A 27,053-nucleotide genomic window follows, 5' to 3' on the forward strand; every position below is an offset into this window, starting at 1 on the left:
CCCAGAACACACCAAAAGGATCCAGACCGTGCCATGACAAGAAATGCAAAACCTGCCCCCACATCTCCACCACCCCCACTATTACTACACCCCACAACAGAGCCATCAGCATCCCAGGATCTTACAGCTGCACCTCCAGGAATGTAATATACCTCATCCAATGCACCAAATGCCCTGATGGAAAGTATGTAGGAGAGACCAGACAACAACTGCGCACCAGAATGAACGCACACCGGAAATCCATCAAAGACAGAAACACCCAATTACCGGTGGGGGCACATTTCTCACAGGAGGGCCACTCTCTCTCCAATCTCTCAGTCCTGATCCTCAAGGGAAACTTACACAACACTTCCCAGAGACGAGCCTATGAGCTCCATTTCATCAACCTGCTGGATACTAGAGATCATGGACTAAACATAGACATTGGATTTTTGATGCATTATAATCTGCCTGGCAACTGACTCCCCAGCCCAGCCCAGCCCAGCCCAGCCCAGCCCGTGGCTTGTTTACTTTTCATTCCATCCAGGAAGAGCACACACCAACTGCTGAAGCTTCCTGAGCCTGACGAAGGGTTTTTGAACCCGAAAGCTTGCTTAATAACTATTCTCCAACCATTTGGGTTGGTCTAATAAAAGATATCAAATTCACTCACGGAACTTTGTCTGCCTATGTCCTTAGACCAACACGGCTACAACCCAGACCCCTGCAATTATGGAAGAGATAGTCACACTGACCACCTGCTGTAACCAAGCAGTGACAGCAGCCTTGAAAAGTAGCCCTACTACTCCTGTCTCCATGAACATTACTCAATATCAAATGGCTGAACCATCCAAGTCTTTTTAAAAGTTCTCAAAATTGTTCCTGCTTTCATGGAAAGATTACTGTTTTGATGACCCTGCATTGCCTTTAGTTGGTAATGTGCAGACCCCATATGCATTAGACCAAAAACTCAAAGACTGTAGAGTTTCATAACTGAACTGGTAAACCATCTGCCAGAATGGCTATAGGGTCACAAGCTATTTTAGTAAGAGCTAGAATTACCAGAAAAATGGCACAATTATTTCAAGAATAGAGGAGAGGCTGCTGCCTCCATATTCTCTACTACATTCCACATTCCATTTTGATTTCCATCTGAGAATCTTTGATGTTTCCCAGGGAAATTCCAGTGACTCGCTACTGGAACCTGACCCAGGAGCAGTCCATCTCAACAATTATAAACCCCCTATAGTTTAACGTTTTGTGTTCCCACTATACCAACTGGACACTGAATGGGGTATGATACCTACTTGAGTAGAATTGTAATATCTGACCATCCCACTTTCTGAAAACATTTTCCAACTCTAGCCTTGTAGTAAGAGTCACATAATCAGGAATTATGCCAAAACTTCGGAACAAGCTTTTTCAGGGGGAAAAAAAAAGATAAAAGGAAAATTCTGCTCAATAACTCCTCCAATTGTCAAATGGGGGGATCATTTTTGATCAACTAGTCTAGAGCCATCCTTGCATGAAGAAGTGCAACAAAAATGTTTAATAGAATGTGTATGGAAAGCAGCTACTTGCTTCAAAATGGACAAGATGAATAAGAAGAGAGAGGGGGAAAAAAAAGGAGTGACCTGGAAATGAAGGAAAAAAAACAGCATAAAAGAAGAGGTAACTTGTTCAGTTAATCCAAGATAAGCCTTTTATTTTCCTGCACACCAACAGTGTGGCAGCAGGGGACATGGGGAAGGGGCATCCTTTCTGCTGTATTTCCTGGTTTGGACTACATAGAGTGGGAGTGGTGGGCGGGGCTTTATTTATTTCTTTTTTCTTGCAGTCTCAAGAGCAGCACAAAGCCCATGCAGAAAAACCCTGAGTACTTCAGTGAGTTGTTTCAAAGTATCTCCCTATTGCTACAGACATCCTGAATCATTCATTCCTGTGTGGTTGTACGTGCATGCAACAAATAAGAATCTAACCTTAAAAAAGATACTTCAGGCTGAATAATTTCCCTAGCCCCTTATCTGTTCAAGCATATTTCGCTCTCAGTGGGCTAAAAATACTGCTAAAAATTCTACAGGGTGATATTCTTGCACTCTGCACTTCCTGCCCAAACCAGGAAGTGCAGAGTACTACAAACACTACAAACAGAAAAAACAGTCACAGAAGTCTCATGAACCTCAAAGAAGCTGGAGGAAGGGTATCATTTGAAAGGTTGGGGCCAGTCCTAATTTTTATTTAGGAGTTTAAATTACTGACACATCCTAGATTCCACTCACACCAGCAAATAATATAAGGTAAAAAACCTAATAAAATCCAAGAGATTCAGGGAAAGGGTAAAAAGAAAATCTACTCACCAGCAAGTGGAGCTCTCAGATTAAATTACCTCAGCACATCCACGCTGTAGGAGCCATGCACCTTCCCTTGCAATCCCTCACCCCTCCTTAAGTATTCTAATGACAGGTAAATAATTCACCATTCCATTACATTTTCTTTCTCTTTCTGTTCAGGAAGAGTCTGCGAACAGAGTACACAGCTCTCAAATGTATTTGTTATACTTTGAATTGTTTTTGAGAATTTATTGGCCAATTTTTCCCTTGCAGTCGATTCTTCAAAATTCACACTGTGTTGGTTAGTTAACATAAGCCACATAGCACCATTTCCATCCCTGAATAGGCAAACATGTAACCAGCCCAATGATAATAATTTCCAATATTAAATCATATATGCTTAAATGTATACTTCAAAACTTTGATTTCATTAAACAACAGAACTTAAGATATCAACACTCCGAGTATTCACATTAGCAAAACTCAGACATTGAACCAGTCATGGAAAGCAAATGCAACAGGCTGGTGAAGCACTAACTCATAGCTAACTTTGAAATTCAAGTATTAACAGATTTTTCTTCTTGTGCTTCACTCAGCTCCATAACTTAATAGTTATTGGTGCATTAAACAATAGTGTACCCATCTAATATTCCTGTCGTAGTTCTAATGGACTGAAAACTTTCCTCTGCTAGTCTCATATTCACTTAACTAGCTACAAAAATTTTGGAAGAGAGGATCAAGGCATATCAATGCACAGCTGTAGAGACACCATGTGGGGGACTCTGCCTAATAAAAAAATAATCACTCCCTCGTGAAGCTGCCTATGTTGATGACTTCCCCCTAAAATGGAATGAACTCCAACTTCCACTGGTTCTAGTGCTATTTGATTGTAATGGGTTTGGTTACAGAGTTTCAAATCATCCTGGATGATTTCTGGGTATAGATGGTTTCACTCAAAGGCTAGGAACAACAGAACAATTCTCAAAAGGGCTTAGGTTCCTTTTCTAACTCCTCAAAGGTTCTGACATCTCATATAAGCAATTAGCAACTTCACAATCTTCATGTATGCTATATGGCTCTGGGGAGAGAGCTGAGAGGACAAGCTGTTTGATCCATATACACATCTGACGTCAATTTAAGCTTCAGAGGTGAGCAACACATTTTCCTTACTTCATAAAAAAGGTCAAATGTCAGAGCTTGGATTTGATTTGCCTTCCTGGCAGGGAAGATAGCTAACAGACAGTGAACAGTGGCTCCCAAGTGGCTCAAAGGAAATATTCATAAGCTTATTGCTAGAGTCACATCCTGGGAACTCACTGGCTGATAAGGGAGGAAAAAGATGCACCTGCTCTTTTAAGAAAAAAAGGGTAGGGTGGAGCAACGATAAGTACTTAAAATAAAAATCAAGTGCTGAAATTACTTTGTCAGATGCACCTCAACTATGAAAAAAGGATAGAGAGAGCTTTGTTTCTAGTAACTGATCTAGGATTAATGGAACCAAGCAGGATAAGGAAAACATTTCACATACAACAACAAACAAATATGTTTTCATCTACAAACCCATGATTTCCTGGTGGAAGGAACACAAACTCCCACAGAGCTTGCTGCTTTACAAAATCTCAGCACACAATCTTGCCAGAAACTGAGTGTCAAAACCCATGCAATCAAGTGAAGCAACTCTGAATTGAGGGAGAAAATGATTTCCTTTGACAGACAAGGTTCTGATAAGAATGGGAGAGCTTGAGACACCACTTGTAGATCAGTGTCACAACTAGCAAGCTGATACCAGGGTTCCCTGGACAACATGAGACCTGTCTGATTTAATTTTCTTCATGTCCTAATATTCATAAGAATAGGGAATGAGAACAGGCCTACAGAACTCCCAGACCTCAGTCAGAAGGAGCCCATCTCCTAACAAGTCTGCTGGAGAAGAGTCAGTACAGTTTTTGTAAGGGTAATCCTGCCTCAGATCTGGTGGATTTTTTTTGAGGGGGTTAACAAGAATATGGATAAGAGGAATTAAGTTGACATAATACATTTGGACTTCCAAAAAGCTTTTGACAAGGTCCCTCATCCAAGGCTTTAAAAAATTGAACTTATACAGGATTGGAAGGAAGGATATTTTGTGTATTAAGAACTGGTTAAAAGATAGGAAGCAAAGGTTAGAGCTAAATGATCATTTTTGAGTATGGAAGGAAGTCAGAAGTGGGGTCCTGCAAGGATCTTTCCTGGGTCCTATTTTGTTCAGCATTTTCATCAATGGACATGGAAATGGAGGTGCATAGTGAAATCTCCAAGTTTGCAAATGATACTAACTTATTTTGTGTAGTCAGGTCCCAAGCTGACAGAGGAGCCACAGAAAGACCTCACCAAGCTAACTGAGAAGCCACAGAAAGACCTCACCAAGCTAACTGAGAGGGCAATAAAAATAGAAGATGAACTTCAACGTCAACAAGTGGAAGATAATGCACACAGGGAAAAATAACCTAGGACCCCCCCCCTGCCCCACACACACAAAACACTGGGTTCTCAACTAGCTGTTATGACTCAGGAAAGAGACCTTGGAGTCATTGTAGACAGTTCTCTAAATACATCAGATCCATGCACAGCAGTGACCAAAAAGGCTAATATAATGGTGGGCCTTTTTTTACCATCTTTAACAAGGTCATTGGAAAAAAAAAAAAAAAAAAAAAAAGCTGGAAACAATTATATTATACAAATCCATGGTGTGTGCACACATCTTGAATACTGGTGCAGTTCTGGTCCCCACATGTCTAAAAAAAGATGTAGTAAAATCAGAAAAGGGACAGAGAAGGGCAACCAAGATGATCACTGGTATGGAGTAGTTACCATATACCAGGAGAGACTAATAAGTGTAGGACTCTTCAGTTTGGAAAGTAGTAGGCTGAGGAATGATATGACAGACGTCTAAAAATCATGCAGGGTATGGACAAACTGAATAGGGAACTGTTATTCGCCGGTGCCAGAATACTGGAACTATAGAGCATCCCCTGAAATTAGTAAGAGACAGTTTGAAAAATAACAAGAGGAAGTCCTTTTTACACAGCCCATGATTAGCCTACCAAACTCATTATCACAGGAGGTTGTAGAGGCAGACAGTATGGCCAGGTCAAAAAAGGATGAGAAATTCCTGGATGACAGATTTATTAATAACTATTAAACAGAACAGTCAAGAATGTATCCTTTGGCATCTCTAAACTAAATGACAGCAGATCCAAGGATGTTAACAAACATGAGGAAGATTACTCTAAATACACCTGGGTTCAATGCTCTCCCTCTAAATCATCCACTCCTGCTACTGTCAGAGGCAGGATACTGGGCTAGATGAACCACTGGTCTCACCCAGTATGACATTTACATCTGATTCTCTCAAGCTTTATTTGAGATATCAACTGTACTTTATATTAAAAAAGTGTGCCTTTATCCTTCCTCTAACAGGCTGGTGAGTTTGTATCCCTTTTGCTTGACTGCAACAACTAAAAAATCCAAGATCATCATATAATCCCTTGCAGTACCCTTACTGTTACCAACAAGGAAGAGGAAAAAGACTGCAAAATCTGAAGGTAGAAACTCAGGCTCATCCCTCAAATGAGAGGTATCACTTTTCAATGCAGTTTAGCAACCACTGATCCTTCTGGTCACCCAGACCTTTGATGCATATGCCCAGGCAGGAGTTTTTGGAGAAATGGAGACTGCCCCAACCTTCCATCCCCCCATTTAGGCCACTGAGACAGAATCCAAAGGCCAGACCGGGCCCAGACAATTGGTGCTTCCATGGCTGTACTTGTATAAGCATCCAGGAATTGAACCTGGGTCGCCTATGTGGAAGACAAGGATTCTACCACTGAACCACAGGGGACTCCTCTCAACTCAGTAAATTCAGATGAACCTTGCAGGAGATACAGCCCAGGCCCAGCCATAACAGCCAAACAAGCTATACAAGCCCAGGTAACAATTCCTCAGGGCTCGGATGTTGCATACATAATCTCTAAAATCATCTTAATAGGTGAAGCAGGAACAAAAGTATAACCACAAAACAGATGAGGTTTCAGATTTGTAAATCTGCTCATAAACAGGCATCCATAACACAAGTTTCAATGGCACTGAATTAACTCTGAACAGCTCTGAAAACTTGAAAAGATTTTCAGATTATATCACTCCCACAAAGAACTTTAGTTTTATGGAGCCCTCTCATCCCAGTAAACACCAATGGGATAGAAATAGCTCCTACACAAAGTCACTTGTTACGTGCATCTAGATTTGCAACATTTTTATGATGACTTCTCAAAGTATGCCTTTGAGTGCTGCTTATTTTGGGGAAGAACTTAATGGTACAGGAACTGTATGCTCAGCATGGATCAAAAAAGTTCCCTTCTCCTCTTAGTCACAAAATGAAAAATTTGGATTAAAACACTCTGACCCCAAGATACAGCAAAATGAGCAAAGCAAGCCCTTTTCTACACATTTCTATCTCTAGGTCTAGCACTGGCCAAAGCACATTAAAAAGTACACCCTTCTCATGCATTGCACATACCCAATGTGCTGAAGACCACTACACCAAATCCTAAAGCTTCCCCCATTTCATCAGAAGTGGATGATGGCATTAATCTTACTAAAATATGCATCCGGTATTATTTAAACAATGACCAAAACATTATCAGAAAGGGAGTATGTGAAATAAAATTAGCTGTGTGATCAGCTGGAGAGAAACAGATTGAAGGCTGCCTGCTCCTGAAAAAGTTAGACAGAACTTCTTTATAACTTTGACTATAAAACACTGGATTCATAGTTCAATGTTAAGGATTCATCTGCTTTAGAATTATTCTAGGATAACAAAGTATGGCTTTGAGTTCCTATCACTGGACTGACTATACAGAGGCAATTTCATGGGGCAGAATAACTTTGTCTCCCTGACAATTAAAGGACCACAACAAAAAGAAGCATTGCCACAGCCAGATTAGTTTCTGCATGGCCCTGACATGCTTGCATAGGTTCAATTTGCAAAAGGAACCAACAATTCTCAGGTTCCTGGGGGCTGCCCCACTGCAGTTACTGGAGTAGCTTTCAGTTCTTCTACTGAATGTAACATCACTTGAATTACACACATTCTGGCTAAACCAAGGGGCCACCTGGATTCCCCAAAACGGGTTTTCAACCTTTTTGGATCAGTGTACCCCTCCCTGGCAGCCAGATGCGGAGCAGTATACCCCAGCTGTCGGACACGGAGCAAGGTGGGGGGTGGCATGTAACCAGATATGGAGTGGGAGGGGGTGGCATGAGGCTGAACGCAGAGCGGGGGGAGGGGGTACGCAGTTGAATGTTGAGCGGCGGCAGGCGCCGGCTGGGGGGCTTGGGGCAGCCGCTGCATGCGAGCTTCTGCCGCTCTCTGCATCTGGCTGGGTGGGTAGTGCCTGTATGGCAGCAGGGGATGGTGCTTGGCGGTGCTCTGTGCCTGCGTACCCCCAGGGCCTTCTCAAGTACCCCTGGGGGTACGTGTACCCCCGGTTGACAACCCCTGTCCTAAAAGAATGCTTGTGTATGCATGCACTTCAAGCCCCATGTTAATCATGTCATGGGAGACTTCTCTTAATGAAAAGTTTTCTGCATTATAGCATGGAAAATGCATTTCAGTGCCCATCATTAAAGCATGTAGTAAAAGGAAATGGGGAATGAAGGAGGTTACATTACTGTTGCTTCTCATTAACCATGCCCAAATTCATAGGCGACGCATGGTGGTGGGGGGGAGATGATGTGCCACCCTGAGATTGGCTGTTGCCAAAGCTGCTGCTGGCTTCTGTGGGCAGTTGGCAGCAGGGGATGGTGCTTGGCGGTGCTCTGTGCCTGCGTACCCCCAGGGCCTTCTCAAGTACCCCTGGGGGTACGTGTACCCCCGGTTGACAACCCCTGTCCTAAAAGAATGCTTGTGTATGCATGCACTTCAAGCCCCATGTTAATCATGTCATGGGAGACTTCTCTTAATGAAAAGTTTTCTGCATTATAGCATGGAAAATGCATTTCAGTGCCCATCATTAAAGCATGTAGTAAAAGGAAATGGGGAATGAAGGAGGTTACATTACTGTTGCTTCTCATTAACCATGCCCAAATTCATAGGCGACGCATGGTGGTGGGGGGGAGATGATGTGCCACCCTGAGATTGGCTGTTGCCAAAGCTGCTGCTGGCTTCTGTGGGCAGTTGCTGCCTGCCCCTGCCCCCCATTTGCCACCAACACAGCTGGCAGCAGCTGTTGCCGGCAGTACCCACTCCCCGTCATGGTGCCTCCCCCCAGTCACAGCAGGCACCAATCATTCATGCCCAAATTATACTCCAACGGAAGACTCAGAGTAAGTAAAGGCAGGCACAGTAAAACCTGGCTTAGGGAATGTATTACAGTGCAGCCAGTGCATTCTGAAGATGGAAAACACAGCCAAGAGGGCTAAAGCAAGGGCTAAAGCAAGGGTGGCAAACATCTGAACCATGAAGCCACTCTATCCCTACCCACTACCTTTGGAAACTGGTGGTGTGGCCTGCCACAGAATTCAGGGTCCTTTGGCTCAACTGACTGTGGCCATCAGTAGCAAGCTTGGTCCTAGATAGATGCCCCACCAACACCTAGCCTGGCTGCCCCCGGTCCTTGGACTGGATCCAGCCCCCAAAGTCCAGATGTGGCCCAGGGTCATAGCAGAATTTGACGTGCTTCAGCTAAAGTATTGTGAGTAGACCCAAATACTGGCAGGCACATGTACAAAGGGAGACCACCCACCTAAAAAAAATAATGCCAGATGGGAATGAATGTTAATGAAAACAGAACCCAGCAACCATACATATCTTTCAGAAAAGCCTCATCTGATTTCCATGTTTGGCTCTGTTTTCAGCAAGCGTACCACACAGTATTCTCAGTTTGGGGCCATGCTAAGCACTGCCAAGTCTAAAAGAATGAATACCAGTTCAGACACCAAGAAGGAAAATCTCAACAGCTCTCATGCTTTGGACCAGCAGTGTCAAACTCAAACAAGCTGGCAGGCTACATCCTGGTTGTAGGGCTTCTCACAGGCCAGATAATCCACTTCAGGATCTGGCCTGTGGGGTTTTCTGCTGCACCTGCCAAAACTACTGTATCAGCATACCCAGCATGTGGGAGTTAATACCACTACTGCTCACTAACCTGCCACAGGTTTGCTTCCTGAATGGTGATCAGGAACTGGAAATTTGGTGGTCTTTAAAGAGCAAGGTAGTGGTAACCCCCAAGGTGTTGGCCACACTAGCACAGTGGCTCTGGGGGTTGTGGTGAAAAGCCTTGCTGGCTTGATCTGGAGGTGAATCAGATGGCTAGAGTGAAACACTGCAGTCTAGATGATCCACCTCCACAAGTGGTATGTTTGACACCCCTGTTTTATACCACTCCTGGTTGAGTCAAATAAGCCCCAATAGCTATTGTCCTGCCATGACAGCAATACCATTACCTGCTCTTAGCAGAAGCATTTTTTCAGGTTTGAAGGAAGCACTACTGCAGAGGTATAGTACCTGACAACTGAAGCTCCTAAAGGAAAATGCTAAGAGACTCACTAAAATGTCCCAAGCAGTAAAGCCTCAGGCAACAGACTGAATTCCTGTCTTGTGCCAGACTGCAGCTACGCATCTTACCTTTCTTCCATGCTGACCACTGTGTTGACAAAAATACCATTCAGTGCTAATGGTTTGAATTCCCTCTTCTCTCCAAAGGATTAAAATGCATCCCGACTGATGTACAATAAAAAGGAGGAAGGGATGACAATATGGAGAACTTACCTGAAAAATTCCGTGACACCAGCATTGTTGTGAGAATCGCACCCTGTACAGAAGAAAGAACATGGATAAATAGGTCTGATCATTTCAGATCACAGCAGGTGCTGAAACACAGCCTTCCAGAGTTTAACAACAGCCCCAGGCACAGGATGGGGCAGACAGATGCTGTCCAATAGTTATGTTACTTTTTACACTAGGAATGGGAGTCAGAAGACTGACCAGCAGGGCAGGCAACAGCTCTAAAAGCTCAGTTCCTTATTTCAACTTTCATGTATAGGAGAGATAGGGGAGTATGAAGAGAAAGAAAACTAGGAGCTTTGCAGGAACAAACCCCCCCAAAATAAGGTGTTACAGAGCAAGAGATCTTAGCAAGCACTTTGCAAATATTCATAAGCTCATTTTCCAAAACTCCATTGCCAGATAAATATTAGCCCCACTTCAGAAAAAGCACTCGGGCAAATAAGAAAAAGAACATTTACAGGCTCAAACTTAGTAGCAGAGCTACAAATACACTCCCATTCATCTAGTCCTTTGCTTTAAACAATGCCAAACCCCCCTTCCCACCACCCAGAAAAGAAAACAGACTAACCTTCAGCTTTCTTCTGGCATTGAACTTTCTCAAGCACTCCACAGTCTCTTGTCTGTGCATCATTGAGGCCACAGTGGATCGTTGCTGGAAAACAGAATCAAGAAAGGATCATTAAAGTGTTCTAAACAAATTAGCAAGACAAGTTCTTCCTCCAACTCTCTACTTATGCACCACCAATATGCAAACCAACATGACTAAGCTCCTCATTTTCAGGTGCCCATTTTTTTAACCAGATACTAGCTTGATAATGAGGACTTGATGGCAGAAATCAGCTTTAATGTGACATTAGTAACAAGCTAACTTGTTTAAAATCTCTTGCCACAGTATGAGGTCAAAGGCCTGGGAAATTAAGTAACTGAGGTACACATGAATAACAATGATCTGTTTCTCAGATGCCTAAGAAAAAGTGAACATAAAAATAAGGCAAGTCAAATTAGCCAGTAATTACACAGAGAGGAGCAACAGAGAGAAGATGTGGAGTTTTGTTACTAAAACCTCAAAAAGAAAATTCAAACTACAGAATAAACACCATTTGCATGGTCCTCCTGATACCTAGTGAACAAAGCTCTCATTGAATCTGAGTTTGTGACTGGCACAGTATGCAAAGGACTCAGCCCCCTCGCATCAAATGCCAGAGATATTTAGCAAGCAATGGGGAGAGAATCATGTGGCTTAGGCACAGAATTCTACCATATCAAACCAACAGCCTGAGCATAACCTTTAGAAGGTGGTGCAAACTTGCACAAGCAGCTGGCTGAAGTAACGGCAGCTGCAGGAGCTGCACTTCCCAGAAGTACCACCATTGATTCAGAGCACATTAGGAAGCCAGAGGAGAATGCCAGAACTAGCTAAAGCTTACTCAAACACACTAGTACTAGTCTGGAATCTCTTTACAAGCTCAGTGGGTGAAGAATTATCATGGCTGAACTACAGGTATTCTAGATCCTCCATTAGCTACCTCTTGGTTTGAACAAATTCTTCAAGATGTGAGAAAAAAAACAAAACACATGCTGTTGAGAATCTGCTAGTTATGGAAGGAACAGCACAGGTGTTGAACTCACCCAGCCTGTGGTACAGGGCCTGTGCACAGGCTGGCTCTGCATTCCAATACATGTCCTGGAGCAACCAGAGCAGGTGCTGGTCTTGCTCCTATCACTCCAAGTTGGAGCAAGCACTGTGTAGCCTATCCAGCACACCCCACATGTTGCCTGTGGGCCACTTTGAGACCCACAGGGGCCACATAATACAGCTCTGACCCTTAGAAGATATTTTGGACATCCCTGCTCTACAGCGACCTCAAACCTACCAACCCTGCTTTAAAGGCTAGGCACCTGATGCAAATCAGCACTGACAACTGTTGGAGGAGAAGGAGGCACTCAGCTGATCTCTTCTAAAGAGCAACTTGTTTCAGGTTTACTCTGCCTCCTGTGGAGTGAACACAAGGCCTGAACATGAAGCTGTAGCAATGTGGCTTGCATATAATGCCACAAAGCATTAAGACTGTTGACCCTGGCAGGCATGTCTCGTGCTTCCATGCAAAACCATGGCTAGTCTTTTGGATCACTTAAGGACAGCAACAAGTCTCAAGAATGGGGATGTATGCATCATACACACAGGGGATGCAATGGACACTGTGAGAACAGCTTTAAACACCAAAGGCGTTTCTACACATGCTTGAGGGCTTGGGGGAGGGTGGAGCGTTTTAATTAGAACAGCTCTGAGAACCACTCTAATTAAAGTGCCTACAGTGTCTCATGCATTATCATCCCTGCATTTCAAAATGAATAAGCTGTAGTAAAAGGGCGTCCATTGCCACTCTGAAGTACAGGGACACTGATAAACAAGACACAGAGGCTGCTGGAGCACACTAATTAGCATGCTCCAGCAGACTTGATTAATTGAGTCTGCTCTGATGCGCTGCAATTACACTGTCGGAGCAGCTTCCCGTGTGAAAGTTAAAATATAAAAGCCACAATTTGGTTACAGACATGCAGGAAAAAAACCCTCTGCTAGTGTAAATGTGCACAGTTCCAACTGCAGTAGAACCTGCCCCCATTACATTAGATAAGGATCCAGCCCAGTGTTCACAATGATAATAGTACACAAACACAACACTTGAATTGCCAGCTACATTTCTCTTGGAGAAATGGGAAACTTACCGCTATTCTCTCATAAACAGGTAAACAAGAGTTAGCTAATAGCATACTAAGAACACAAAAGGAAACCAGCAGCAGCATGCTATGGTGTTAGATGATTCTGTTTAGTCAGTTTCAAGTAGAAACATTCAGTCTGACAAAGGGAGAAGTCATTCCCCAACCTGCCCCCAACTGCATTTCAGGATATCCCTGTCAGCTCTGCAGGAGATGAGAAGATAACCACACTTGTGGTCTATAAAGGAGACAGCTTAATGGACAGAACTAGCTAAAAACATTTCACTACTGCCAGCATTACAGCTACAGTTAATGACAATATGGTAAGCCTGTTTTTCCAAAGTCAAATGTGAAAATGCTCCAACTCAATTGCAAAGACAAACTACCACAAACTGGGACTGAAGATTCATAAGTCACAAGCCCTGTTGTCCCCCTGTACATGACTTATTATGATCTGCACCAAAAAAAAATTAAGTTCCTGGATAAATTATCCTGAAAATCAAAGCCATTTTTCTGCAAATTCCAAAATGAACTATGTAACCCTATGCAACAGGTTGGCCCTTCCCCTGTCACCACCCACAATCCAAATTAAACAATCTGGTTTAAGGCAGCACCTGATTTCTGCCACCAGAAGTACTTAGAGGTGCACAGATTTATTGGTGCCAATATGATATGGACTGATGTAAGGAAAATTGACATTATTGATAATTGGCTTTTTTGGCTGATAAATGCCCCATGTATGCATGCAGCCGCAACACCCGTGTAGCCCGGGAGCTTGAAGAGCAGCATCCAGTTGGTACGTCGGGATGGGGCTGGGCAAGGGGTGTTGGGGAGGGCAGATTGAGGCCCCCCCACGGTGAGGGAGGGAGTGGGGCTGGGGCAGGGTCAGGCACTGCCCAGCCCAGGCAGGGCAGGCCTGGGGATGGAGGTGTGGCTTGTCTGGGGGCCACAGGAAGGGGAAGCAGCTCCTGCTGCTGTGTGCACCCTAAGGGAAGGCACAGGGGGGGCATGTACCCCCTGGAATCTGTGCTTGGAGCAAGGGTAGGCTGCTGCTGCGGCCTGGGGCTGGCACCTGGACCTTTCCTGCAGGAGGGCTGTGTTCAGGGCAGGTGGCGGTGCTGGGAGGGGGGGGGCTACAGGCTGGGCTCAAGCCACCCCAAAATTCACCATAGCACCCCCCCCCCCCAGACAGCCCCAGCTCAACTCCCCTGCCAGGAAGAGCCTGAAACCACCCCTGGCCTCAGCCCCAGCCTGCCCTCTCCCTGTGCACACATCTGGGGGGCACATGCCCCCCCCAGTGCCTCCCCTGGGGCTGCACGCAGCAGTGGGAGTCACCCCCCACTTTCTACACCCCCCAGATAAGGTGCTCACAGCTGTTCCGTGCCCTGCCTGGCTGGGCAGCACCTGCCCAGCCTCACTTCCTCCCTCACTGTAGGGGCCTTGATCTGCACCCTGCAAGCCCCTCCCCCTTCCCCCCAACAGACTTATCAGCCAGACACTCCTCTCCAAGCTGCCAGGCTTGCATATCAGCAATCAGATCAGTATCAGCCAATATGGCTCATTAAAAATCTTTATTGTTGTACCCCTAGAAGTACCCCTTTGCTCAGCATCCCTATCCTCAATATGCTGCTTCACCATGGATATTTATATGACTGGAACAAAAAATAGACAGGAAGGGAGAAACTTACGCAGACCCATGGGTGTTTGAGAGCCTGGTCTGCTGTGATGCGTTTTGCTGGGTTTATTGTCAGCATTTGATTGATCAAGTTCTTTGCTTCAGGAGTTACTGTGTCCCACTCAGGTGATGGGAACTAGGAGAAAAGGAGAAGAGAGGTGAGACCCTGAACACCATAACCCTTCCCTTTCTAAAGGGAACGCACTCCCCTAGACTGAGCGGCACTCAAGCATTAATCCCTTCGGAATCGGAAAGCTTGCAGGGGACATGAAGCTTTGCAAAGCACCTACAGCATGAAAGCTCTAAGGAACCTGATGAATGACTCCAAAGCACAGTGTATACATACATGTGCCACTTTGATGGCTGTACACTGAATGCCCATTGACTAGCTAGGCACAGTTTTTTGGTTGGATGTGATATCTTTTATTTGACCAATCGACTAGTTGGAAAAAACTTCTTAGCAAGCTTTCAGGCGCAGTCACCCTTCACTAGGCAGCATAGGGAGTCTCTGCTGGTCTGAGACTCCAAGGAATGAGAGAAGCTAAGTGTGGTAGGATGTCAGTGAAAGTATAAACAGGTAGCAGTAAGCAAGACAAAAAGGTAAAGCAGGGGAGGGGAGGGGGAAAAAGAGCAGGAGGAAAGAGAAAAAGCCCCCCAAAGGTCAGAGGGAGAAAACAAAAGGTCTCCCTTTGACCTGTTTTCTATTTTTGTTTTCTCTTTCCCCTTGCTCTTGCCCTTCCCCCCCTGCTTTACCATTTGTCTTAGTTATCTCTACCTATTTACAGTTTCACTGACATCCTACTACACTTTTAGCTTCTCTCATTCCTTGGCGTCTCAGACTAGCAGAGACTCCCTATGCCTGGCAAAGTGTTACTGTGCCCGAAAGCTTGCTAAGAACTTTTCCCCAACTACCGTACTCAGTTGGTCTAATAAATGATATCACATCTGAACCAAAAAAACCTTGCCTGCCTATGCCCTTAGACCAATACAGCCACAACCAAAAACTCATTGACTACTATACACAGGTAAACAAACATTTCAAAATTCAGTCACACTATTGGAATTTATTCAGACTAAAAACTCAAGGAGAAAAGTTTCAGATCTTTAAAATGAATATTCAGAGCAGGTGCATGAAAAGAGAACAATCTCCTTTAACTCACAACATTCCTCCCACTCCCCATCACTAAAAAGCTGTAATAAGGTCTGCAGAATCCCAAATTGATATCCAAGGAAAGAAGTTACTCACCAGTAACTTGAGTTTGAGGTGTCCTGTCTATCTGCACGTTCCCTTGTGAAGGTACATGCACCTCAAACACTCAAGCTCAAGAACTATAGTAGGTGCCTTTATAACATGCATGTCTTACCTCTACTTGTGTGTCTGAGGGACAGGGGAAGAAGGAGGAATATGGAATGAGCCCATGGAAAATGCATCATGAAGAACTCCATGTACAAATAGGGAATGTCTCTCTCTTTCAAATGAGCTTCCATATGCACATTCTGCAGTGAGAAGGCTGTCTACTTGGAGGCATCTATCAAAGCTCTAGGCCAGGGGTTGGCAACTCCTAGCATGAGTGCCAAGCATGGCATGCGAGGCCAGTTTCCTTGGCACGAGTTAGGGCCAGGGAGGCAGCAGCTGTTTGCAGCCTTCTGACTGCAGCCAGCCCCAGCTCTGGGTAGCTGCTCCTAGCTGGGAGCCTGGGCTGCTCGTAACAGGCAGCTCGGACACTGCAAGCTCTGCTGGGAGCAGCCTGGGCTCCATGGCTATCAGCAGCTACCTAGAGCTGGGGCTGGCTGCAGCTGGGAGGCTACAAACAGCTGCTGCCTCCCTGCCCCTGGCTTTGGCCCCAATGGGCACAGTGCTGGCACCTGTTGCCTTCCCGGAGCCTGGGGCTGGGGTGGGAGGGCAGCAGCTGTTTGTAGCCTCCCAGCTGCAGCCAGCCCCAGCTCTAGGTAGCTGCTGATAGCCACGGAGCCTGGGCTGCTCTCATGGAAGCTCTGCTGCAAGCAGCCCGGGCCCTGTGGCTGTCAGCAGCTACCCAAAGCCAGGGCCAGCTGCAAACATCTGCTGCCACTCTGCCCTGGCCCCACCTGCCTCCGAACCCCAGACCTGGCCTCAGGGAGGCAGCACATACCGGCAATGCTCCCCACTGTGCTGCCCTCGGCACTTCTGCAAAGCAGCATTAGAACCTGGCACGGCAGGACACAATGGGGGGAGCAGAAAGCTGCCTGCTCCCAGCTCCCCACTGCCTTGCCACACTTCCCCTGCAGGCAGGGGCAGTAGAGAGGGGCACAACCCTGTACTGCTACCCACGCTGCTCCCATGCACACAGGGGAAGTGTGACAGGGCAGTGGGGAGCTCAGAACAGGCAGCTTTCTGTGCCCCCTGTTGTGCCCTGCTGCGCCAGGTTCCAACACTGCTTTGCAGAAGTGGTGCAGGCAACACAGCAGGGAGCATTGCCGGTATGCGCTGCCTCCCCGGAGCCCGGGGCATGGGCCGGGGCTGGGGCGGAGTGGTAGCAAATGTTTGCAGCTGGCCCAGGTTCTGGGTAGCTGCTGACAGACACAGAACCTGGGCTGGGGGGCAGAAGCTTTGGGTGGGAGGCAAGGGTCATGATCAGGGCATCCTGCCATGTACCCCCTGCCCTCATTTTGTTTTTCTGGCATGCTGGCACTCCGGCACCTTTCAAGGTAGCCGTTGTGGGGCACTCTGGCCAAAAAACATTGCCTACTCCTGCTCTAGGCAAATCATTACCAAAGAACTGCTTTGCCAAACAGCTTCTCTGATGGCATAATGCTTAGTAGAGGTTCATGAAGCTCCAGGCACATGCTTTTCAGGTGCTATTATTAGAGAGATTTTGAGGAGAAGTCAAAGTTGCCTGGCTGGAGTATACTCCAATCATAACCTATGGGCTCACTTTAGCAATTTTATTGCAGGCCCAGCTGCTGTCCAAGCAACATTTACATGGTCTTTGGGCAGATACTGCTTTCCTAATGTATGAAAGGCAAACAGCCATGGGGATTTACAGAAAGGCTAAACACTGTTCATGTAAAGGGACAAGGCTCTCTTCAGTTCCAGTTCCACGATGGTAAGACCATGGGGAAAGTTTCCCAGGGAGGATTTGCCATCACTGTATATAATTTCACCCACCCTTCTGGCCAAGGTGATGGCCATCAAGAAGGCAGTCTTCACGGATGGACGGAGTAGCAAACAAGTTGCCATATGTTCAAAGAGCAGGTGCATCGGGGCTGTAAGGACTAGGTTTGAATCTCACAGAGCTTCTCTGGTTCTTGAGGATTTTCTGCACTGGCAGGTGGAAGACAACAGACTGACTCTCATAAAGTGTGTGGTGAACTACAACAGCTGCTTGGTACAGTTGCATAGAGCTGAGAGATAGGCAACTGTGGCTCAGCTCCAGGAAGTAGTCTAAGAAGAGACCTAGTCTGCCTCCCTCAATGAGAATGCCTCTTATAGTGGATGAACAGACTCATCTACCACTAAAAGTGATTCAACATCCATGCTGCAAGATACAGGATGTGAAGATCTGAATGGAATATCTGCACCTTCCCATTTGGGGAAGCAAGTCCAGGGCAGTGGCAGAGTCCTAGGGCTCCTCACTGACACAAAGGAAGATCCAGAAACCAGAGCTGCCCCAACCAGGCTGAGGCCAGCAGCATCAACTGTGCAAAATCCAGTCTCAATTTGCTCAGCACTCACAAGAGGCATAGTTAGGAATGTATACAAAAATGTTTCCCTGACCATGGAATGATGGATACATCAGGAAGAGAACCTGGGATACCCTTCCTTTGGAACAAAAGGCCCAACAATTCTTGTTAATGTCTAAGAAAAACAAGTCTGCCACAGACTGACCTCAGGCTAAGAAAGTTAGTTAGCTAACTACAGGACCAAGCTCTTGATATCCCATTCATGATGCAAGGAGATGCTTCTTCTGAGGCTGCCTGCTCAGGTATTCTGAACATCTGGGTGGTACCCTGCCAACAGCTGCATCCAGCAATAGATATACCACTCCTAGAGGATGACTGCTTCCTTAAATAGGGACTGGTGGAGTGTGGGGGAAAATCTCTCTCATCCCCTTGTTTGTTGATGGAGAATATCATGGTGGGCTTATCTGCATCACCTGGATGCAATGCCCCATGACGTAATGCAAGAATGCCTTGCAGGCTCCATAGGATGCCCCAAACTTGGCTTGATTCCAAGCAAGGGAAACCACAACAATTGAGGGAGAGGCCCAAAAAGCACATGGGGAAAATAAGTTGAAAATAAGTTGATTATCGGCCAACAGCGTGCCCTTGTTGTGAAGAAGGCTAAGAGCATACTGGACTACATTAGTAGGAGGGGTGCTAGCAAAATCAAGGGAGGTGATTCTTTCCCTCTATTCAGCATTGGTGAGGCCACATCTGGAGTAGTGTGTCCAGTTTTGCACCCTCCCCTCCCACCCACTACAGAAAGGATGTAGACAAATTGGAGAGAGTCCAGCAGAGGGCAACAAAATGGTGAGGGGGCTGGGAGACATGATTTCTGAGGAGAGGCTGAGGGAACTGGGCTTATCTTCTGCAAAACAGAAGACTGAGGGAGGATTTAATAGCAGCCTTCAACTACCTGAAGGGTGGTTCCAAAAAGGATGAAGCTCAACTATTCTCTGTGGGGACAGATAACAGAACAAGGAACAATGAGCTCAGGTTACAGCAGGGAAAGTTTAAGTTAGATATTAGGAAAATTTCTCTCACTAGGAGGGTAGTAAAGCACTGGAACAGGTTACCCAGAGAGGTTATGGAATCTCCATCCTTGGAGGTTTTTAAGACCCAGCGAGACAAAGCTTTGGGTGGGATGATCTAGTTGGGGAAGGTCCTGCTTAGAGCATGGGGTTGGATTAGATGACCTCCTGAGGTCCCTTCCAACCCTAATTTTCTATGATCCTATGAAAACTGAAGCCTTACATAGCTAGGTAAGACACATGGCAGAAGCCAGAAGAGCCGCAAGGTCTTGCTTAAGACAGGGACAGACTGAAGGGAAAAGAAGGAAGGGAAATAAGAGCAGGTAACTAAAGGTCCAAAAAAAACCCCAGGCTCTGAATCAGCTGTAGGCCAAAAACATGGTTTGGGTCAGACTGCAATAGGTCCGTCTCCAGGCAAGGTGGTTGAGGACCGAGGAGCAGAAGCATGCACAACCTCATGCCTTTGGCAGAGACAGATGGTATGAGTGTTAAACAGGTATTACTTGGGCAAAAGAAGTGTCAGAAAGCTTCAGCACGCATATACCCACAACAAATGGGGCATATTATAGACAAGCACTCAAAAGGAGTTTGTGAGATCACATAGGATGGCAATATGCGAGTTTGGAGATGAAAGGCAGAATTCTAAACTATGACTACTACTGACAACCCTTGGCAAACATTTCCTCCACCCATTTCAGTCCAGTATATCAGTTCTGATGAATACAGAGCCCTTTACATCTTACTCCAAGTATTTGGGAATCTTACAGATGAGAGCACCTTGAGATCAAGTGGAACACGGCTGTCTTACAGGATTAGAATTTACAGCCTATGAACACATATCACTTACAGGACAAAAGATAAACCTGTTAAAAAGGGTCAGTTGTTTTAAAAGCCAACTGTGATTTAAAAGAAAAAGAAAAAAAAAAGGATTTTACCCAAGTTGAAAACGTTTCCTTCAAGTATCACAAGTAAAGGTTTTCCTCTCCCCTCAAAAAAAAAAAAAAAGATGCACGGTAACATTCTGAAAAACCTAAACCTTGAGACTAAATCCATTCAATAGGTCTCCCTCTGAATCACACAAGCCCTATTTAATGACAAAATAAAAAATTCAAAATTTTTGAATTTTGAATTTTTGGAAATTCAAAATAACCACTGCTTCTGCAGTCAACTAAAATGACATGCTCCTGAGTGCCAAGGCAGTTGCTGAAGATACCCTGTAGTCCATTAAGTTCAGAGCTTGCAAGACATGATTGGAGTGGAGTATGCTCAGGGCATTCCTACCAGCCAGTGTAGACATGACCAACTCCTTTTACTAATCACAAGGGAGTACATAACCCTTAGACACTTTGAAAATCCCATTATGGTCCAGTTACAAACACATCCTATCAGTTTGTAACAGCAACAAGCAAACCAGAAGGAACCTAGAAACAAAATGGGTAATAAAGGACAGGGGCTGATATGGGCCTGAAAGTAGGGGAGGTTACTGGAATCCAGCAGAAATATTGCATCTGCATCTTCCCGCTCCCTTTGCTTTATGCCATGTTTGGGCACCAGTTACCCACAGAATAAAACCCTACAATTTTTCTGCAATATACATGGTGCCTTGCCTTGAACAAAAAATTCAAGCTTTATTTTCTTCATGTGAAAGTTTCCTAATCACTATGCTCCAGCCATGACCTCCTTGCCATGAGGCAGCCCTTCTTGGCCAGACTTCTCACTGAACCTCTGACCACTGGTTTGGCCACATTCCAAGATTTTCACCAAGCTTATGCCTTCACCCTCACTACAGCCTCTGACCCATTAATCTAGTCCTAACCCACACTCTTCCCGCAAACACTCACCACTAGGCAGATTAGTTTTCCCACAAGGTTCCCTGCACTCTACAGCTGGGACAGGAGGTCACAGGCCCCAAGTTCAGAGACTCTACAGGACATACCTCTACATTTTTCACTAAGACAGTAGGACAACAAGCCCTCTCAGCCAACATATTTTCTGCTCCTCCTGGAAAAGACAGTTACCCGGAGTTTCCTCACGTACTTCCCTGCACTAAGCACAGCAGATATAGCAATTCAGTTTTGGACTTCTCTACTGACTCAACATCCTTGTCCCCCAGCCACACCTCCCGGTGCACTATGCCAGCAGCCCCCACATAGTTCCATGCTACAAGCAGCAAAAAGCATGAACCCTATGAATGCTCCAAGCTTCAGCAGTCCTATGACTGCTGCTGGCCATTGAGTAAAATAACATGCCAGATTTTGGCTGGCTAGGTAGAACAGGCTTTCTAGACCATGCAGATACCCCGCAAGAAAGTGCCCTTACGTCATAGGCTCCGGCCTTGATCTGCTGATAGAGTTTGTGCTGATCTTCATCCCAAAAGGGAGGGTACCCCACTAGTAATATGTACAGAATCACTCCTGGGAGGGAGAGACACAGATACACTATGGTTAGGCTAATTTGCCAATTACTCCCATCCTCCATCAGTACAGCTATTCTACATACCCAAGGAGAGACCTTCTTTCCTTCCCTTTCATCATTCTCAGCAGCATCTATGCTGAATCTTCACTCTCCATCATATTCAGACCTCCAGGTACTGAAGACAGTAGGAGCTACAATTTCTTCTCAGCTGTTGGACTTGGTCCTGGCACACCAAAATCCACTGGGAGCCAGAGCAGAGCGTGTGGTGCCCCTCTACTGCTTCATGGCTGGTGAGCCACAGATCCCAAGTGCTCTCAGAAACCAAATACCACTGTCCTTTGGGGTCACTGAACAGCAAGGTATTGCATAAACTTGCAGGACTGATGCATGCTATTAAGGTAAGAATGGCACTCAAGTCTAACACCCCAATCTGTAGGAATAAGTCTATTGCACATCAGGTAGACATCACTATGGTCCTATGGATTTAAACCAACTTCCTACAAAATTTTATTTTCTATATAGCTGGCATACTAGGAGCTCATGTCATAAGCTAAACAACCTGGCATTGGCTCCGAGGCAAGGGTAGGTCCTAATTCTGTAGCCCAACAGAAGGATCTGATGAGCTGTCTGAGCACAGGATTGGGAAGCAGGATCAACTGAATACCCAACCAGACTTTATATTAGAAATTTATTGCAACTTCAGGCTGGTTGCTTTCCATCTCTGTGTTTTCATTTACCCATCTGCAAAATAGGGATCATATGGGCCTACTGAACAGGAATGGCTCCTGTCTGTGAAAAGCACTGTTTAAATGTGAAGTGTGTTTGTAACAGAAGCTTACCGCATGCCCATATATCCACTGGTTTCCCATAAGGATCTTTTCTTAAAACCTCAGGGGAGAGGTAGCCTGGAGTGCCGGCAAACCCTGCCAAGAAAGGAATCACATGAAGCATATACAATACACAAGTAGAAAGTTTTCACCTTGTGCCACAGGATCTGTTGACAGGAAAATCCAAACTGCACAAATTGCCCTTTAGCTTATCACTGTCTGATATACTAGATACAGATACACAAAATTGAAAACAAAAAATAAATAAAATGGAGTGGGGGGATGAGTTGACAGGCCACTGACCCAAATATCACTTGAAAAGTAAAATAGAGATTTGATTTTGTCATCCTACAGAGCCCAAATCCTTGGGTCACCTCTCTACTGAGATGCACACACAGGTTGGGGATAGAGAACTGAAACTTGGACACTAACAGGACATGTCATAGCCAAATGATGTGGACAGACCCATCACAGTTGCCATACTGCAGTAATCTGCAGGAAAACAATCCCTGAGGAATTTCAATGCTGAAAATTTAGCTGGGCCAAGTTTGGTTCCCCATTCTGTTACATGTAACCAGAGATGAGTTTGAACCAAGTACTTCCAAAGAAGTTCAGATCAAAGCATGAAACTTTGCAATGGCCCACATTTCTCTAAAAATGCTAGAAAATCCTCCCACAGCTCCTGGGTAGTAGGAAAGTTTGGATCAAAATTTACACTTTGTAGCCAGGGTCTCCTTTATGACTAACCCCTATGGCACTATGGAGAAAGAAAACAGAACAGATAATCACATTTATTGCAATTGCACTGAAATGTTATTGCTCCCATTGTATTACAGATCTAGATCAGAGGCTGATTTATAGGGGTATGCGAAACGGGTCGTATTCGATTCGGATTTGGGCCAAATTGGGGATTCGATGCTGATTTGGAGAATCAGCGATTTGGCCATAGACATAGCTTTAAATGTTTTTTCTACATACCTCAAGGTACCAGGCGTAGCCCGTGAATATTGCAATGCTGAGGCGGATGGAGTGTCCCACAGAAGCATTGGGGGGTCCCCAGCGTGCTTGGCAGCAAACCCGGAAGTGGACCAGAAGTACTTCCGGTCCGCTGCCAGGTCCACCAGGGAAGTGCGCTGAGGGGCCCCCTTGCGCCCCCCTGACTCAGTGATAAGTTGCGAGGGGACCCCAGGTGCTGCCCCAGACCCAGGAGGCACCAGTCGCTGAGCTGGGGGGGGGCCCCCAGCGTGTTCCCTGGTAGACCCGGAAGTACTTCTGGTCCACTTCTGGATCTGATGCCAAGCGCACTGGGGACCCCCTGCGCTCCTGTGGGATGCTCCATCTGCGCCAGTATCATGGCATTCACAAGCCACCAGGTACCTCGAGGTATGTAGAAAAAACATTTGAAGTTGCATTTATGTCTGAATCTCTGAATTGATTTGGAGGGTTTGGTTCGGAGAGATTAAAGGGTCTCCTGATTTGATTAGGAGATTTGGACACGGAATTGGGCCGAATCTCTGCTGAATCGAATGAGGGACTGAAGCTTTGCACAACCCTACTGATTTATTTAGTCTTCACAGGCTAGTCTAAGTTGTGTATATTGAGCTGATAAACAAGTAAAGAGATGTTCACTTTTGATTCTGGAAATGCAGCCACATGCCTGCAGTGGCGTAGGCCAGAAGCCCAGGGGTGCAAGAACAAACCTCCCTACTTACTTGAAGCAGACGGCTTGGGCCCAGGCTAGCCTGTCCATCCTGTGAGGGGGGCTTTGCAGGGGAGGTGCAAAGCATTCTGGGATCCTGGATGACTATGAATTAACTTGAATCTGGGACAGAAATTCAATAAACTGATTCAACCTAAATCAGTTAAGTCTGATACTACATCCATCCAGGTTTATCTTGAGCCGGTTTCAGCCATTCTGAAAGTGGTTTATGTGCACTGAACTTCTGTTATGTTACAGATTTGAACCAGTTTCCAATCCTTATACTGGTTTGTGTGTAACTTCTGTCCCTAGTCAAGATGCCAATTTTTTTTTAACTAGTTTCCTGGAAGAAATAATAGGAAAATGTCTAGGATAATGACAAATCAGCTTGATTCTTCCCAGAGTCCAGTGTACACAGAGTAATAAATAAATAAATAAATAAATAAAAAACAATAGAAAAATGGAAGGGTGGGCAGTATTGAGAAGGTTCAGTAATACTCTTCTTACCAAACCAGGCCTGCTGTTCTCCCTGCACTTCTATAGCCAGTCCGAAGTCAGCCAATTTGACAGCAGCACCCTTACATTTACTTGCCAGTAACAAGTTCTCAGGCTGGGAAGAGGAAAAGAAAGAGAGCAGGGATGGGGGAAGAGAGAAATCCATATTAAAAACTCCCTCCCTTAACATTTTGGACTGTTAAATTTATTCTGCAGATCCAGTATGAAAACAAGCCTAATATACAGCAGCAGAGCAGTCAGTGGAAAATACAGTCTTAAATCATAGCTCTTAATATCCCCAAAAATGGCTCTCTTACCAGTAAAAAGAAAAAGAAAAAAAAAAAAAAAAAAAAAAAAAAAAGAAGAGTCTCCAAGCCTGACACTGATCTCACCTTCCTCTGTCCATACTTACATTCTCTGTACTGTTCTCAGCCCACCCTCTATATACCTCATCCTGACACCAGATGGTGCTGGTAACACAATCTCGGCAGCAAAGCATCCACTCACTTGTCACATCCATGGAGAGGAAAAAAAAATTGATGCAGCAGATACAATCTGCAGTGATGTGGTTCCCAAAGAACATCACATGGTGCCCAAAGCCCTGGACAAATAAATACAGTGCTAATAAGGATTGCCAAACAGAAATCCAGCATGAGAAAGCACTGTCTAAAAAGGCAGGAACATTCATCCCTTGCAGGGAAAACCTTGTATTGCTCACTGCAGTGCTGCTTGTGCCACTATCAAAGACTCCATCTGTTTGTGCTGCAAATCTCCCTTTACAGTGATTAAGTGCTTCTGTGTTACCACTACTACCCACCCATATCAGTGCAGGCCCTATGTCACCTCTCTCATGTGCTGGGCTGGGATACCACTCCTCATTCTTCCATCACTGAGGCAAAACTGTGCATTCAACACAACCCAAAGGCAAAGTGATTGCAAAAAATTCCCCCAGGCTGACACACAGGAGACGCACAGGAGCCTATACAGACCACCTGCTGCCAACTCTGCAGCTGACAAGGCTCGCAGTGGTCAGCTGCAGGGAAAACCCTGCCCCCTGTGAGCTTCATCAACTATGGGGCTCACAGTGGAGGCAGTGTCATTGGCTACAGGGCTCATAGTAGGGAGAATGCTGCCACCAGAGAGACCTTAGAGAAGCACCCACAATATACTATGTGAAAAGAAAAGAAGAACGCATTTCTGTTCAGTCCAAGACAGTGGCTGGGAAGCAAGTTTATAGCAGAAAACTACAGGGCCATCCTGATGCATCAAAAACAGCCAGGGTCCCCTTAGCCTTGGTTATTAGTGTCACTTGGAGGTAACCTCTCCTACTCTTGAGGAAACAGTTTCCTGCATTGCTTCAGAACTTCTAAGAAGCATGCATGTACTATATTCCTTGAAAGGTACTTTTAGGAAAGTTTCTGCTGAGGCCACCTTCTTTCTGCAACAGAGTAGCACTAGTAATGGGTGTTGCCTTGCACTGAAGAGTTTCCAGCTATTACATTTGCATTTCAGATGCAGAACACTGCTAGATGGACAGACCTCCTGGGGCAAAGTTTTGGAACCAAATCACCTCAGCATGGCTGGCACTGTGGGAAGGTAGCTTAATAAAAGCCAGCACAGGGGCCATGGGGCCATAAATGTGCCATTACATAGCAGATGCCTCATTAGGCTAGTGCTCATCAGGTCAGTCATGTAGTTTTAACCTGAAAGTTATATTGATTGGATACAAAAGCAGCTGTACAAGAACCTCGTGTTATATAACATCTTAGCTTATCAGCATGTGTTTGGCAATCCAAGTGAGGACTATACACCTACATACTGGTATGCAAGCAAACTCAACCTGGCACATCAGTGTACCCCTGGCCCTCACAGAGCTCTCTGGAAGTAGACTAAACAGCATTCTCCCTTCTAATGAATTCCAGCACCCAAGTCCCTCTGAAAATTGCCTCTCCATAAGGACTCCCGACTGCTCATCTTCCCTCTTTCCTATCCTGCACCTAGACCTGCCTGCACTTTTACCTGTTGCATCTGCAAGCCAGTGCTTCAAGCAAGCCCCTGAGCAACTGCTCTGTTGGAGCTTAACATGCCATTTAGGAACTCCCTGATACTGGTGCTTCACAAGCTTCTAAGCCCAGCACAAGTGCAGCTTCCCACTAGCTGGCAAGATAAGGTGAAAACAGCCCTTAGCCTGTGTCACTGTAGCAGGAAGGACAGTGCTCATCTCCCCAGTCCCAGTGTCATGGAGATAGTGTTACCTTCAAGTCCCTGTGCACAATATCATGTTGATGAATGTGATTCACACTCTCCAGTATCTGGTGAATACAGTGGCTGCAAGATAAGAAGGAAATAAGGGAAAG

The 27,053-nt window shown here is 45.4% G+C and overlaps 1 protein-coding gene across 8 annotated transcripts in view; it reads right to left on the reverse strand.

Annotated features, from left to right (window-relative positions):
- Positions 1-27,053, reverse strand: part of CAMK2G (calcium/calmodulin dependent protein kinase II gamma) — a 183,496-nt gene that overhangs the window by 36,795 nt on the left and 119,648 nt on the right. For all 8 annotated transcript variants that reach the window (XM_025212676.1, XM_025212712.1, XM_025212689.1 and 5 more), the window contains exons 7-13: positions 26,952-27,024; positions 24,709-24,811; positions 22,515-22,598; positions 21,580-21,674; positions 14,541-14,663; positions 10,703-10,786; positions 10,117-10,159 (exon numbers count right to left, since the gene is read on the reverse strand). In XM_025212676.1, the coding sequence (XP_025068461.1) occupies positions 10,117-10,159; positions 10,703-10,786; positions 14,541-14,663; positions 21,580-21,674; positions 22,515-22,598; positions 24,709-24,811; positions 26,952-27,024 (605 nt within the window). The remainder of the gene's footprint in view (positions 1-10,116; positions 10,160-10,702; positions 10,787-14,540; positions 14,664-21,579; positions 21,675-22,514; positions 22,599-24,708; positions 24,812-26,951; positions 27,025-27,053) is intronic.

The sequence above is a fragment of the Alligator sinensis genome, unplaced genomic scaffold (assembly GCF_000455745.1).
Source record: "Alligator sinensis unplaced genomic scaffold, ASM45574v1 scaffold109_1, whole genome shotgun sequence".
Taxonomy (NCBI): Eukaryota; Metazoa; Chordata; order Crocodylia; family Alligatoridae; genus Alligator; species Alligator sinensis.